Source organism: Podarcis cretensis (genome assembly GCF_951804945.1).
Source record: "Podarcis cretensis genome assembly, chromosome: 10".
Lineage (NCBI taxonomy): Eukaryota > Metazoa > Chordata > Lepidosauria > Squamata > Lacertidae > Podarcis > Podarcis cretensis.
The window spans coordinates 57,473,359-57,490,054 of record NC_137179.1 but is presented as its reverse complement, the minus strand read 5'-3'; the positions used below and the strand labels follow the sequence as shown (position 1 = coordinate 57,490,054).

General features: G+C 43.7%; 1 protein-coding gene across 1 annotated transcript in view; it reads right to left on the bottom strand.

The window, feature by feature from the left end:
- The window catches only part of CPED1 (cadherin like and PC-esterase domain containing 1), a gene marked incomplete at its 5' end in the record, with an annotated part of 119,267 nt that overhangs the window by 87,107 nt on the left and 15,464 nt on the right, over positions 1-16,696 (bottom strand). Inside the window, one exon of the mRNA XM_079994120.1 lies at positions 11,790-11,967. Within this exon, the coding sequence (XP_079850246.1) occupies positions 11,790-11,967 (178 nt within the window). The remainder of the gene's footprint in view (positions 1-11,789; positions 11,968-16,696) is intronic.

Here is a 16,696-nt window from a genome sequence, read left to right as displayed (position 1 = left end):
CAACACTGATGCTAGGATCCTTTCCCCCCTCCTCACCTTTTCCCTCACCTGCCCTCTAGGGGGCACCCTCGGTACATCTGATCATACCATACCTGCTTGCTAATGTTCTTTTTCAAGCAGTCTAGATCCCGGCAGCGTGTTGTACACATTAAGCAGCATATTGACAACTGGCTTCTCATAGATATGCGGCTCAATATTTTCATCAAGATAGCAGATGGCAGCAAGATAACATTCTCTCCTCACACGCTCTTCAGAACACTGCCCTCTGAACGAACCACATGGAATGCCTAAGCTGGCCAAGCAATGCAGATGGACAAAGGGCTGGTAGGAGGCGAAAGGCAAACATTCTTTCATCCGAAGAGCTTTTGGAGTGGGAGAATATTATTCTGCAAACGGAGGTACCAAAAACAAAGACCTCATACGACAAACGGGCTTAAAATAAACTGGGCTACTTTCAGAAATATTTTGCATCGTATAGAAGAAAAGTGCGAAACCCCCAAAATAGCCCTTTGTGGCATTGCAAACTACCTTGTGTAACTTTATGAAATGAAAAAAATAAACAGAGTCCATGAGATGTGTACTTGAGACAGGGGTGGTTCGAAGAATGAAGGTGACCTGGGCAAAGTGCCTTCTCTACAGACCCTCGAAGTGCCCCTATTTTCCAGGGACAGTCCCGGATTTACAGAAGCCATCCCAGTTTCTGATTCGATCCCAGAATGTCCCTGTTTTCCTTAAAAAAGGACTCCTAACCATTAGGTTCAGTCATGACCAACTCTAGGGTTGCGGCGCTCATCTCACTTTATTGGCTGAGGGAGCCAGCATACAGCTTCCGGGTCATGTGGCCAGCATGACTAAGCCGCTTCTGGCGAACCAGAGCAGCGCACGGAAACACCATTTACCTTCCCCCTGGAGCGGTACCTGTTTATCTACTTGCACTTTGATGTGCTTTCAAACTGCTAGGTTGGCAGGAGCAGGGACCGAGCAACGGGAGCTCACCCTGTCGCGGGGATTCGAACCGCCGACCTTCTGATCGGCAAGTCCTAGACTCTGTGGTTTAACCCACAGCGCAACCCATGTCCCTGTGTTTTCCTTAGGACGTCCCTATTTTTATGGGAGAAATGTTGGAGGATATGCCTTTAGGCTTGCCACATAGCAAAGAACACTCCAAGGGAGATGCCATTTTGCTTTCCCAAAATGCCCTGGAATGCCTGCCGTAATGTTGCTCCAGGGGGTTGTGTGAAATTAAAATTGAGGTTCGCAGCCACAGCTGCCCATTGTGGAGGGACTGGAACAAGTGTCAACTACTGGGGGACTGGAGCCCCAGGCAGCTGCCAGCTGTCGTAGGAAGTCAGGTGCCAACACTTATGCCTGACTTGAGAGATGTCTCCAAAAACCGCCACAGTTATGGGACAAGTATGTACCAGGACAAATGGGAGGTTGCAACTTTTCAACTTGCCACTGTCCAGACATTATCACCATCATTTACCATCATGTTATCACCTGCTAATTTTTGAAAACTGTTATTAAAGGCCTGGCTGGTTTCCGCCCCCCTGATCAGTTGCCAACCTTTGTGAGATCCATCTTGGAAGCAAGAATTCGGTGGCAGGCAAGAGCCAGCTATTAAAATCTGATTATCGCAATGACAAACAACTGTGCTGTACTGTTTCCGTTTTTAGCAACAAGCTACTGAAGATATGAAGAGGGCTATTAAATCATTATTTATTAGTATATAAGAGCCAGCTGCAACCACACGCAAATTCCTTCCACAATCTCAAGCAAAGTAAAACATACAACTTGTTGACTAAACATCTGACTAAGTCATCTTCAGAGTCAAATGGGTCTACTAGATTTGGATATTTGACTAGATTTGGATATGAGAGTAATAATGCCAAATTTCAGTATGAATGGTAGTAGATAGGAAAAATATATATTTAAATTTTGAAGACCCTAAAATGGAGGGGAACATAATGAGAGCCACAAGCCTGACACATGAATTAGTAAAACTGAATTTATGCCGAGTTTGCTACCGTTGTTGTCTGTTTAGCTTTCCTTTACAGGCAAAATAAATGAAGACTGTATTAAGGTACACACATCAAATGGCAGCACTCTGCTCTCTTGAAAACATCCTGCCATCACTACAGGATGATCCCACAGAAAAGATGCCTGCTTTCCCCCTGGGCAGCTGTTACAATCCCAGTTTTACACCCCACAGAAGAATCAAGAGTACAGGAAGACATCATCTGGCTAATCCAGAGGGACAGAAAGATAAATGTAACCCAGTCAACTCTGTTAATCAACATGAATGAGTCTACCCAACAGAATTGTCTTGATATGCATTAGGAATAGTGCCTTCTCCATTCACAGCACCATTGTTATTTATTTTCTGTGTCCATGGAACGAATTAAACATTGTGAGGATGAATACACGAACATCTCTATAAAAAGGAAAATAAACGAGACTTTACAGCTTTAAGGCACCATGAATGGCACGCCTAATGAAAAGAAAGACGTACCAACATCTATTTATTTCAAGATGAAGACACCTTTGCAACTGCAAACAAATAACAGAAATCCTAGCACATCGTGCTTTTCTGTTTCTGTCCTGGACCTTGGTACTTTGGATGAACCTTCAAACTTTTGCAGAATGTGCTCATCATATTGGCAGTCCCAAGTACTGCTTCCTACATACTGGATGCATCTGTCAAGAGCTGGTTTCTAAGCCAGAACTTCTCCCTCCAGAATATCTGAACCTAAAACTACAGCGCTTTTTCTTTCTTTCTGGAATAGCCTCTGGCATCCAAGGAGACTATAGTATGAGAAAGAGCTGCTCCCGAGTTCTGACTCTGAGCCAGTGGTGGTGTAGTGGTTAAGAGCGATAGACTCATAATCTGGGGAACCGGGTTCGCGTCTCCGCTCCTTCACATGCAGCTGCTGGGTGACCTGGGGCTAGTCACACTTCTCTGAAGTCTCTCAGCCTCACTCACCTCACAGAGTGTTTGTTGTGGGGGAGGAAGGGAAAGGAGAATGTTAGCCGCTTTGAGACTCCTTCGGGTAGTGATAAAGCGGGATATCAAATCCAAACTCTTCTTCTTCTTCTTCTGACTCCCCTTGCAAGCAGATTACAACATTTTCAACTTCCCTCCATGCCCGGAACCTCTCCAGCAGCACATTTGATAATGCCCCAGCATGCCAACCATCCTAGAATCATAGAATCATAGATTGCCCTCTGAAATCACATCTCTCTTAGCTCCCAAACTGTTAGCTGCTGCTCTGAACCCTCACCCTAGTACAGTGGGAATCTTCACCCATTGACTTTACCCATTGACTTTCCTACAACCGGGTCCCTACTGCAAACAATGTTTTATGTAACTGATTCTGTTTACTGGGCCAAGTCACACAACCACTAATTTAGGGTCAGCAGAAATGGAAAAGATGTTCAAAATAACGTTTGTAAAACAACAACCCAGAAGCCTTTCTCTTGGGAATTATAGGGACAGAACTACCTAAATTGTATAGAAACGTGTTCATGTACGCAACTACAGTGGCAAGAATGTTACTTGCCCCCAAATGGAAGGAAGCAGAAGTCCCAGAAAAAGGAAGAATGGATATAAAAACTTATGGAATATGCTGAAATGGAGAAACTTACCAGAAGAATAAGAAATCAAGATAGCAAACTTTTTATAAAATAACGGAAATGGTTTCTTGAATATTTACAGATAAATTGCAAACAGATAAAAAACAAGATTATTGTAATAATCTGCAGCTTCATAAGAGTATATATTTAAAGTAGATAATTAAATGAATTTGGGTATGCAGAAGATATTAAAAAATAAATTTAAGGAACTGCAGAAAGAAGGGGAAGGGAGTCAAACTTTGACATTTTAAAACGATTGTAAAATTAATGAAATGTATAAACCTGAAAAGTATTAAAAATATATATATATTAAAAGGACATGGATCAAAATGCACATCCATTGGGGATGCTGTTCATTGATTTCAGTGGGATATGCCTTTGGGTGTGCTTTTCTGAACCTCCAGCTAGCTTACATCGGAATTTGTATATATCTAGAATTTGTGCAGAGTTTGTTTGCATGAGAATAGGTCCAATCATCCACCCGCCCATCTACCTTGACCAACAAAAAAATAAATAAATTGGATAGAATTGGCCAAAAGGTTTGCTTGGGAAAATTATCTAGGCCCATGCAACTACATTCTCCACATGGTAAGCTAAACCCGTTGGATTATCAAAGCACCCAGGGCTCACACATTTTCAAGACTATCTTCGCATCCATAAAAAACAGAAACCCGCTTCAAAATAAACAAATTAAATAAATGCAGGATATGCTATGTTTTTGTGACCAGTTATCAACGTCTGAAGCTGTTCTGTACCTACAAATAATTGTGAACTACTGAGAACCTTGTTACAAAATGAAAGAAACTCTGGTTCTTTGAGGGTGGCGGAGGTTGAGACCCTAATTGTGTAATTTAAGGCTGGAAACAGATTTCAAAGAAATGCCTATTGTGCATGTTTATGAAGGGTTCAGTGTTTTAACAGTTCTTTGCAGCATTACAATACTTTTGAAATTAAGCATCCTACCCCGCCTTGCTCTTTCACCCTCCTTAAGCTTCAGAAAGTTTTCACTGTAAACTGAAACGCTCAAAAGCTGCACGACAATTTACACATCTCTATACAAGCAATGCTAAACTGTAAGAACGTGTTATTATCATTCCACAGCTTTTGTTTACAGGCGTACTCTGCTGAAAGATGGGACTAAAGGGTGCAACTGAAATGAATATTTTGCTTTCCAAAGGGGGAAAAAAAATTAATGCCTGCAACATATGCTCTGAATTAAGAAATAAACGTTGCTTGTCCTGGGCCAGTTGTGCTCACATCTTCCGTTTAAGAGAAAATAAGGCAAGAATGTTGTGGTACTTTTTAAGCTATTTACTGCACAATTTAATTATTTATTGCTTGACTTTATTACTAAGATGTTTCTCTCGTGGTTACTCTAGAATGGATGCATTAATGGCACAAGAACATTTGTGCTTCTACTAGAATCGGTGGGTCCCCAGGCATGTTTATTTAACCTTAACTCTGTTGGACTGTTTATACTGCTGGAACTTGAGTTCAATTCACTTTAAATTTCTCAGACTTTCTTGTTTAGAAAAGCTGAGCTTCTTGTGACCTCTCTATCCATGGTGTTTCCTTTACCCCCCAGCCACGAAAAGAACAGAATGCCTAGTGTCCCATTTATTTATTTTTAAAAACATATTTCAGTTCCTTTAAAAGGCGGGTCCTTCAGTCCTAATTGAAAATGGCATCCAGATGTTTACAGAACACTATAGCATTTTTCCCTTCGGGGCATCTGGTGCTTTTATTTCCGTTTGTTATAGCTATTTATTTTGATGAAAGAAGACTTGCGTGCACTGCTTGAATTCTACAATCACATATTAGGTTATATACGATACGATAATCTTTATTGTCATTGTCCCATACAGAACAATGAAATTGAAAAAAATCTACATCAGACATTCAAAAACCAATAAGCCTGCTATCCCAGCTATCCTAGCCTGGTTAACCCCCTAAAAACTCTGATACCCCATAATTAAATACAATATACTCCCATAGAGACTACCTTACACTGTGTTTAAAACCAAAATCGCATTTGGATAGAAGCTGTTTCTCAGGCGGCTAGTCCTAGTCTATATAACCCTGTGCTTTCTTCTAGAAGGCAGAAGCTGGAAGAGATCATTTCCGGGGTGAGCACTATCCTGCACTATCTCTGCAGCTTTCTTATAGTACCTGGAAGCATAGATTTGATCCAAGGTGGGAAAAGTGCACCCAATTATTCTTTCCACAGTCTTTACAACCCTGGACAGCATTGTTCTTTCCCTGACCGTGCAGCTCCCAAACCACACACACAAACCATAAGTTAATACTCTCCACAGTACAATACGTAACTGGCTGCTATTGGGAGTTGAACATACCTTTCTTCCTCTATTTGTGCTATTTGTACGCATGCAGAAGATGAGGGACATACCTGGCTACTAGGAGAAATTTGGCCTACCCTTCTGCATGTGCCGCTTTTTACATGTGTGTAAGAATTTTGCGTGAACTCCACCTGAAGTGCCACAGTCTACAAAAAGCTTCATCATTTGATTCTGTTTGGAGTATAAATGGACTCATGTTGTGGCTATACTGGAGCCTTCTCCATATCCTCCAACATTTCTCCGATGAAAAAAGGGTCGTCCAGTGCTATTTTTCTAGAAAAAGAGGTGCCGGAATGCCTCCCTCGTTCGCATAGAATGGCAATGACGCCTGCCTGAGAGGTGCTGCAGCTGAGTTCCTGGTCAATTCCAGCTGGAGAAAAAACCCCTGGAAACATCCTATTCCATACCCTCCAACATTTCTCCAATGAAAACAGGGATGCGGGTGGCACTGTGGTCCAAAACTGTCCGCGAACAAATGCTGGCTCCCTCGGCCAGTAAAGCAAGATGAGCGCCGCAACCCCAGAGTCGTTTGCGACTAGACTTAACTGTCAGGGGTCTTTTACCTTTTTATTCAATAATAATGATCCCCTTGCCTCAGGGTCGCATAACTCCATACCCTGCCAAATTTCTCTGATGAAAATAGGGACGTCCTAAGGCAGGCATCCCCAACCTTCGGCCCTCCAGATGTTTTGGACTACAATTCCCATCATTCCTGACCACTGGTCCTGTTAGCTAGGGATCATGGGAGTTATAGGCCCAAACATCTGGAGGGCCACAGGTTGGGGATGCTTGTCCTAAGGAAAAGCAGGACGTTCCGGGATCAAATCAGAAACCAGGATGGCTTCTGTAAATCCGGGACTGCTCCTTGAAAAGAGGCATGGTGGCCTTCAAATGTTTTGGACTTCCGCTCCCATAAGTCCTGGCCAGTCCCATAAAGTATCGACTCTTGCTGAATGAGAGTACATTCATACGAAATAGTTGCCTCGCAGAACTGATATGGAAAATTTCTTCTTCCGGTAACATTACATGCCAAGAAGTACCTCAGAACTGGGTTTTGTAACAGCAGGAGCTGGAAAGGGCATTGCCTGTTTTCCTGATTACAGCTTGTCGAAGATCCTGCAACTCCACCAGGAAACCAGTTTCCACAGCCAAATTCCTTTTGAACACTGAAAGCTGCCTACTTAGTTCCTCCAGCTAGATTTGTGTGGGTTTGTGGATTGTAGCTACTCTGCCTTTTCCTTTCTTTAGTGGCAAAAGAGCCATTACGCCCCCTCTTAACTTGGTTCCTTCTCCTGGCCGACAAAACCAGTGCCTTTAACATTTCCTAATACGTTCTGCATTTTATGCCCTTCTGTCATATGGTTTATGTACTCTGAATTTACTCGCGTCTATTTGTGTCTGTTCTAAAAGGTCTTTTTTGGCAAAACCAGACTTCAGCGAGAGATCCTATGTACGCTAAGTAAACGTGTAAAAATAAATGCAGTCGATTGGCAAGTAAAATGAGTAAGAGCGTCTTAGTAACTGTAGCTCAGAACGGCAGCTGTGTTGTGTCCCTCCCATTATAATTTTGTGATTCTCCCCTCCCCAACCTCAACCCAAATGGCTAATTCTGCCTCCTTTTCAGCAGCTGCATAGGACTGTTGGGCCAAAAGCTGCGCAGGAATTTACATCCTTCTGTGTGTGTGTGTGTGTGTGTGTGTGTCCCCTCTTCAGAAAGAAGAGGAAGTGGCTATCTTTGGATGACATATTCTGATTACACAGGATTGTAATAAGAGCAAGAAGAGGCAGAAGATATGGTCCATGTATAGAAGCAACAGGAGCAAGTGTAGCTGTGGATGAACAGCCTGAAATTTAAAGAATATGGTTATTTACTAGCTGTCCATTCCTAGAGAAGTTGATAGGGATATATGAGGGCTACTACTAAGGGATGTGGGTGGCGCTATGGTCTAAACCACTGAGCCTCTTGGAAGGTTGGCGGTTCGAATCCCCGTGATGGGGTGAGCTCCCGTTGCTCTGTTCCAGCTTCTGTCAACCTAGCAGTTCTAAAGCATACCAGTGCAAGTAGATAAATAGGTACCACTGCGATGGGAAAGTAAACGGCGTTTCCGTGCGCTCTGGTTTCCGTCACGGTGTCCCTTTGTGCCAGAAGCGGTTTAGTCATGCTGGCCACGTGACCCAAAAAGCTGTCTGAGGACAAACGCTAACTCCCTCAGCCTGAAGCAAGATGAGCGCCACAGCCCCATAGCCGTCTTTGACTGGACTTAACCATCCAGGGCTCCTTTATCTTTTAAACTTTACTATTGCAGGGGTGCCATCTAGGGAGGGAAAGAGGAGCCAAGTGCCCACCAAATTTTTTCAAAGTAGGGACTGATTAAGTTGCCTCAGCCACTTTGGGCAGCTTTCAACATATATAAAAAACATAATAAAACGCTGAACGTTTAAAAAAGCTTCCCTCTACAGGGCTGCCTTCAGATGCCTTCAAATGCTTTTATAGTTACAGTGGTACCTCGGGTTACAGACACTTCAGGTTACAAACTCCACTAACCCAGAAATAGTACCTCAGGTTAAGAACTTTGCTTCAGGATGAGAACAGAAACTGTGCTCCGGGGGCGTGGCGGCAGCAGGAGGCCCCATTAGCTAAAGTGGTACCTCAAGTTAAGAACAGTTTCAGGTTAAGAACAGACCTCCAGAACGAATTAAGTTCTTAATCCGAGGTACCTCTGTACTTATCTCCTTAGCTCGAGGGTCGCAAAACTGCATTCCCTCCAACATTTCTCTGATGAAAATAGGGGCATCCTAAGGAAAAGCAGGACATTATGGGATCAAATCAGAAACTGGGATGGCTTCTGTAAATCTGGGACCATCCCTCGAAAATAGAGACACATGGAGGGTCTGATATATTAGGGACATAGGAAGCTATGTTAGAGTAGGTCAAATCATTTGCTCATTTAGCCTAGCATTGTGCTCTCTCTGGCTGGCATCAGCATTCAAGAACTCAGGCATTAGATTTGTTCTGCTACCTTGTCCTTTTAATTGAAGATGCCAGGAATTGAACTTGGATCCTTTGCATGCAAACGTAAGCTTTACTACTCTCTAGGCGACTCCTGGCCCCATGAGTGGTTCAAATGAAGAAGTAGCCCAAAGGATTAAAGCATGGACTTCACATAATAATCTTAACTGCTGCACAACTATTATGTATTCAAAGGGTAGAGATAAAAAAATAAATGTTTCTCTCTCCATTATCACTCTGATCTGTTGGTTTACGTCAAAGCCAGTGTTTCAAAACTCCTTAAAATACTCCTCTTAACTCTAGGATATAGATAAATGAGGCAGAATTTGGAAACCTGAAAGTAAGGAGGAAGAAACCCCGGATAATTACATTATACAAGGAGAAGTGATTCTTATCTCCTCATCCTACCATTTTCAGTTCATCTGTTTCAGTATGTAAAGCCTGACTCTTTTAAATAGGAGCATGTTTTTATACATCAGAACCATTCTGCTAGGAAAATGTTATGACACAACATAAAGCATATGCTTTCAGAAACGAGCACGTCGAGTACTGTGCTTGCAAAAACACACGGAAATGTTATTTGCTAGCAAGAAAAAAGGAACGATTTTCCATCTGTTATAGAGAAGATCATCGCTTTGGTATGTAAGCAAGTTACTTCATTTCTCAAATTTATTCAAAAAGCTTATTCATAAATCTGGAAACATAAGCAAGCTACAAACCCTTCCAACTCATGAAGCAGACTCCCCCCAAATTAAAAATGTCGCCTGTTTGATGTTTTCCATACAATTCCCAAAGGGCAAGGCTGCAGGTACATCTGGACGTTGAAAGAAAGCTTTTAAATCCCCTTTTATGGCTGCGGGGGGTGGGGGGATGTAAGGAATTATTACAGCTGATCTCAGAACATGAATAAACTTCACCTGTACTGGTGAACCACGCAGTGCGTCAGAGTGTATTTGATTACAAACCTTTAAGGAAAAGAGTATCTATGCTTTGCAAGGTAAAGGTAAAGGTACCCCTGCCCGTACGGGCCAGTCTTGACAGACTCTGGGGTTGTGCGCCCATCTCACTTAAGAGGCCAGGGGCCAGCGCTGTCCGGAGACACTTCCGGGTCACGTGGCCAGCGTGACATCGCTGCTCTGGCCAGAGCCAGAGCCAGAGCCAGAGCCAGAGCCAGAGCCGCACACGGAAACGCCGTTTACCTTCCCGCTGGTAAGCGGTCCCTATTTATCTACTTGCACCCGGAGGTGCTTTCGAACTGCTAGGTTGGCAGGCGCTGGGACCGAGCAGCGGGAGCGCACCCCGCCGCAGGGATTCGAACCACCGACCTTTCGATCGGCAAGCCCTAGGCGCTGAGGCTTTAACCCACAGCGCCACCTGCGTCCCTTCGCCACCTGCGTCCCTTGACGCAAGAGCTTTGCAAGAGTTGGCCATAAATCACACACCCCTCACAGCTGAGAAGCAAGCAGCCTGACACTGCCTCCAGGCTGAACATCATTCACACATTTATGTAATCCTTCCCATCCACTCGGATCAATGTGTGCGTGTTGTACTCTGTGTCCTGCCCCTATTAGAGGTATGGTTGATGGGAACACACCGGCAGGGCCTTTTGTGTTGTGGTGCCAAAACTTTGAAACTTCCTGTCCCAGGAGATCAGATTGGCTCCTTCCTTCAAGCCCTTTAGATGCCAGACTAAATGCACATTTAAAGCACATTAGTTAGGGTTCCCATATTTCAAAAAGTGGAAACCCAGACACAAAGTTGTTGAGCTTTCTTTGCAAAATAAAATAATGATGATGATGATGATGATGATGATGATGAAGTTTTCCAGCTATTTTTAAGGAAATTTTCCAAAAAATTTCAACATTTCCGACATGGGTTGCCATACGTCCGGGTTTTCCTGGACATTTTTCGTAATTTCAGGAAATTCCATCCAGATGATATTTCCAATGGACAAATCCCGGATATCTCCAGGAAAATCCAGACTTTTGGCAGTTCTACATTAGTTCTCTCAGAGAATCCTGAGAACTGCAGTTTTGTTTTAAGGGTGCTGGGAATTATACCTCTGTGAGGTGGAATTAACAGTTCTCAGGATTTGGGGTGGGTGGGAATGAAGAGTCATTTGTTGGATGAGCTTCAAATGTATGGAACCTAACCTAAGGCTTAAGTACATATTTGCAACTTAAAATACAGCAACGTCATTCCCATCCCCCCACTCCCACTGTGTTTCAAATCACATTTTTACAATGCTGTACACACCAGGGAGGGGGCAGGGATGTCTTCACCAAGTTTGTTTCTCTGTGCCTGCAACCCCACCCCACCCCCAAATTCTGACTCAGCAAAGCTGTCGTCTGCACATGTGCAGTGGCTGTCTCTAAGGTACACACCTCAGCTTAACCGTGACTTGCATTTTCAAATCAGGTGGAAGCTGGTTTGATTGTAAACATATAAAACAGAAGTGTTTCCCATGATAAATATGGATTGCGGCTAACGGTATGTGTACCCGGCTTCAAACATCAGTAGTGGGAGTGCAATTGAGCTGGATTAAATACTAATGCATGCACTTATGCAAATTTCAAGCTGCCTTTTGCCGTTTGCACTGTGACTGAGATGAAAGAAAACTGCAAATAAAATAAAAATAGTATGCAGTAACCCTAGATCACGATCTGATTCAACTTGGAAACCCTCTGAATAATAATCTGTGGAATATATGGTCACTAAACTCTCCTCTCCCTCATGATCTGATCGTGTTACAGTTGGGAAAATATTATGGCTCCGTCAAGTCTTCTCACCTGGATTGGGGATTGCATGTTCACTCAGTTTCCTGTCTTCAAGGACTGTAACTCTATAACGGTGCTGTGCAAGGATGTGCCGATATAACAGGAGGTCTTGTTCACTGCCAGAAGACGGGATGTACAGGATTACTGTCCTTGTCTGACTTCCAAAGAATTTAAAAATGGAGTCCTCCATCTAAAACAAGTAAAAGGGGTATTCGTAAGCTATATAAGGCAACACACAGGACCGTGAAATGCTATCACATGGAAAATAGTATATGTTTTTCCTGGGAGCAGTTTCAGACAACCATATTATTTATGTGATAATTACAATAGTAATGTAGTCATGTGACATTTGAGTATCTAGTTACATTCTGACTCACTAGGGGACAGTCATTTTTACTTCCTAGGGGTGGAAAGAAAATTCCCACCTAGTAAGATAATTCCCATAGGAGTTGTTAGCTGGTTGTCTGAATCCACCTTGACTAAATAGTTTTGAAACTGCATTTACCCCAGAAGTGCAAGAAGGGACACAGAACGCAGGTTCTCCTTGTAGTTCCCAGGACAAACCCAAAATTAGGAGATCGTTCATGCAGAGTTTCATTTTTTATATGCTGGCTCCTTTATACATGAATTGTTCTTCTCACTTGTTCTCTACAGACAGGATATGAAAATCCGCACACTGCCCCCAAAATCTGCCTTTGAAAACAAGTAAAACAGGTACCATACAGGTGTACCTGGAGAGAATATTTCATAGCTTGGGTGCCACCACCAAAAGGTTGTATATTTGGCTGCACTAGAGTGGTGAAAGGGACCAGAGCCCACATGGAAGGAGTCAGTTGCTCAGATACAGTGGTCCCAAGCTGTTTTTACAGTGGTGCCCCGCAAGACGAATGCCTCGCAAGACGAAAAACCCGCTAGACGAAAGGGTTTTCCGTTTTTCAAGGCGCTTCGCAAGACGAATTTCCCTATGGGCTTGCTTCGCAAGACGAAAACGTCTTGCGAGTCTTGCGATTTTTTTCGCTCCCCCCCCCTTTTTCTAAGCCGCTAAGCCGCTAATAGCCTCTTAGCCGCTAAGCCGCTAATAGCGCTAAGCCGCTAATAGGGTTGCTTAGCAAGACGAAAAAACCGCTAGACAAAGAGACTCGCGGAACGGATTATTTTCGTCTTGCGAGGCACCACTGTATATACAGTAGTACCTTGGTTCTCGAACTTAATCTGTTCCGGGAGTCCGTTCGACTCCCAAAACCATTTGAAAACCGAGGCGTGGCTTCCAATTGGCTGCAGGAGCTTCCTGCACTCAAGCGGAAGCTGAGTTGGATGTTTGGCTTCCAAAAAATGTTCACAAACTGGAACACTCACTTCCAAGTTTGCGGTGTTTGGAAGCCGATTTGTTCGGGAGCCACGTCGTTCGACTAGGTACCACTGTACATTGAAAACTGCCCAGAGTGGCCACAGCAACCCAATCAGATGGGTGGGATATAAATAATAGATTTATTATTATGGAATAGGACGTCCCTATGGTCATCAGATAAATGTTGGAGACTATGGGGAACTGACTAATTTTTAAGACTAATGGCATCGATCTGGCTGCTAGATTCTGAAATTTCTCAGACGACTTTAAACGCAACCCCCTATGCAAAATGTTTCATATCTACTTGTTGTTAGAGCATGCATAGTAACAGTTTCAAGACTATCTGGTAACCACTTGATGGATCTTATAATAAAATACAAGTTTCAAGTTCCTGTTGGGAATGTAATTGTGCAGAAGCTTTAATCTGCAATTTTGCTTGCGTGTACAGTGGTACCTCGGGTTACAGATGCTTCAGGTTACAGATGCTTCAGGTTACAGACTCTGCTAACCCAGAAATAGTACCTCTGGTTACAAACTTTGCTTCAGGATGAGAACAGAAATCATGCGCTGGTGGTGCAGCGGCAGTGGGAGGCCCCATTAGCTAAAGTGGTGCTTCAGGTTAAGAACAGTTTCAGGTTAAGAACAGACCTCCAGAACAAATTAAGTTCTTAACCCGAGGTACCACTGTACACTGTACACCCACCATGCAAAAACAAAACTGGAAAGTTAGAGGGCTGCCAGATAAACTTCGTATTTGCTAAACTGATGCCAAGGAGTGTTTACAGGAGACATTATGCAAACACGGAATTGTGGGTCTTTGGGTGTTGGCTATATGTTTCACTATAAATGAGTGTCAGTCAAAATGTTTCCAGTTGTTGAGGTGCCCGATAGCCAGCTATAAAGTGACGCTTACAGCCATATTTTCCCAGTCGCAGGAAGTAGGTTTATGTTACACTTGGCTCAAGTATAAAATTCTTTGCAGGGAGGCAAACACATAACTGTGTTAAGCTCTTTGATGAACGACAAACATGTCTCTGTTTTTAATATAGAGTATACCTCTTTCCCTGACTACAATCAGTACAGTTGATGCTAGTTGAAACTATTCCATTCACATTCTATGAAATATGTTGAACAAACGTGTCAGGCAAGAAGTTTCAAAATATTCCAGGCAGCAAATGCATTGTGCTCATAAGCAAAAGTAACCAGGAGTAAAGAGGAAGTTAGGATTTCAACGGTGTTGTGTTGCACACTCTTGTAATTCATGCTCGGCCAGCTGAGGTTGTATTTATAACCTATTTATTCAACAGTGAGAGATGGTATTCCTGCACTGCAGGGAGTTGGACTAGATAACTCTAAGATTCTATGATTCGAAGTACAATTTTACCTCAAAACACCCCTTCATGCCTTTTTACCCCTTTCTGCTATCTTCTTCTGATATTTCCTTCCCCATTATATTCTTATTGCGTGTCGAGGCCCCCAGGTCCACCCCAATAACTCACACATCACACAGAAATTTTTGTTTAAGATTTTTGGCATAATTTTGGCCACAACTTTATTAAAATACAAATTTGTGAGTGGTTGCGTAGGCATTGGTTGCGACTATCTGCCCCCACCATGGGGGACAGACTGACATTCCGCACGATGCGAAAGTCAGAATGGGGGAATACACTTGGGGGTTACGCGGAGCAGGGAACCTGCCCTCGCTCCAAATGCAACCAGGAGCTCATTGCTATGGCCCGAGCCCCCTTGACAGAGTGGACAAGCAATAGTTAGCTCCCAATTCCTTTAACGGAATCCCTTGCAGCGGCAGCATTAGAGGGGCAGGCACAGCCAATCCATGCCCCTCAACCAACCAAACCATAAACCAATGCCTAACCGCGAACCTCACAAGTTGTGACGATTTGCTACGCAGTAGGCAAAAACCAAATGGCCCCAGCCAATCAGCCAGATGGACAAAATTCCTACCAGGCCCCCGCTCCAAAGCAGACGACCCCATGACAGGCATAGCAAGGTCAAAGCGAACAACCCTAATTCTAGGGAGGGAGGGACGGGTAATCCAATGCACGGGCGAAAAGAGGAAGCCCTAGCCTCGTGCAAGGAGTTTTACTATTTCTGGCTGTCAATCAATAAATGGCAACATTAACTTCTTCCCAACAACAAGGGAAGCCCCAATCGCATCAGTGGCCAACGAACAATTAGCCCGCCCCCCAACTTTGGAGTGTCCTGGCGGCCCCCACCGCAACACGTGCTCTCCATGAAGGAGAACACGCTTTCTCAGTTAGCCTCAAGGGCTACTAAAGTCTCCTATTGCTTCAAATGTCTGCCTCCCTATTTTCTTCTGAATATAATTCAAAGAGTGTTTTTTACTGGGATTATGCAAAACCAACTGGAGAAATTCTGTCATGAAAAGAGAGGAGGGTGGGGGGAATTAAGATTTGTTCGCAAGCAGTGGCATTTCATGGAAAATTCAGCTTCTGGTTTGAATTCAACTGAAGGCATCAGACAATTATGCAGATGATATTTCACACAATTACGCTGCGCCTTGGGTTTTGTAGTCTTTCAAACAGGGGCTCCCCTCTATTGCTGTGGACCTGGAGGCTACAGCTGACAGCCAAACTAGATGTGGCAAAGATTACAGCTGAATGCATCACCAATCTCTTGAAACATTTGCAGATAGCAGCTGCAAAGGGTCCTGATTTATATTGGACAGAGCACATGTGTGCTTTTCTTAAAAGTGCAAATAGTAATGGGGGGGGCAACCAATGGAGGAATGGTGCAATGCGACAAGTTCCTCTTCCCTGTGTCAAGGTCCAGACTGGGTTATGTCCTGCACAACCTCACTATTTGTTGTTGTTGTTGTTTAGTCACTTAGTCGTGTCTGACTCTTCGTGACCCCATGGACCAGAGCACGCCAGGCACTCCTGTCTTCCACTGCCTCCCGCAGTTTGGTCAAACTCATGCTGGTAGCTTCGAGAACAATATCCAACCATCTCGTCCTCTGTCGTCCCCTTCTCCTTGTGCCCTCCATCTTTCCCAACATCAGGGTCTTTTCCAGGGAGTCTTCTCTTCTCATGAGGTGGCCAAAGTATTGGAGTCTCATCTTCATGATCTGTCCTTCCAGTGAGCACTCAGGGCTGATTTCCTGAAGAATGGAGAGGTTTGATCTTCTTGCAGTCCATGGGACTCTCAAGAGTCTCCTCCAGCACCATAATTCAAAAGCATCAATTCTTCAGCGATCAGCCTTCATTATGGTCCAGCTCTCAGTTCCATACATCACTACCGGGAAAATCATAGCTTTAACTATACGGACCTTTGTTGGCAAGGTCATGTCTCACTATTTGCAAATGTTTAATACTTTGTGCATCCGTTATGCCTCATGTAGCTTCACCCTGAGATCCTGATGAACAGAAACATATGATCACGTGTTCTATGAGTAAATGCAAAGTTGTATGAATGAATGTATGCACACAAGATAATGCCAAGCCAGCACTGGCAGAAATGCCACCATGGGCTTCATTATGGAAGGCAGTTTGGCACAGAAGGACTGGAATACAGTGAGGATAAAGAGACT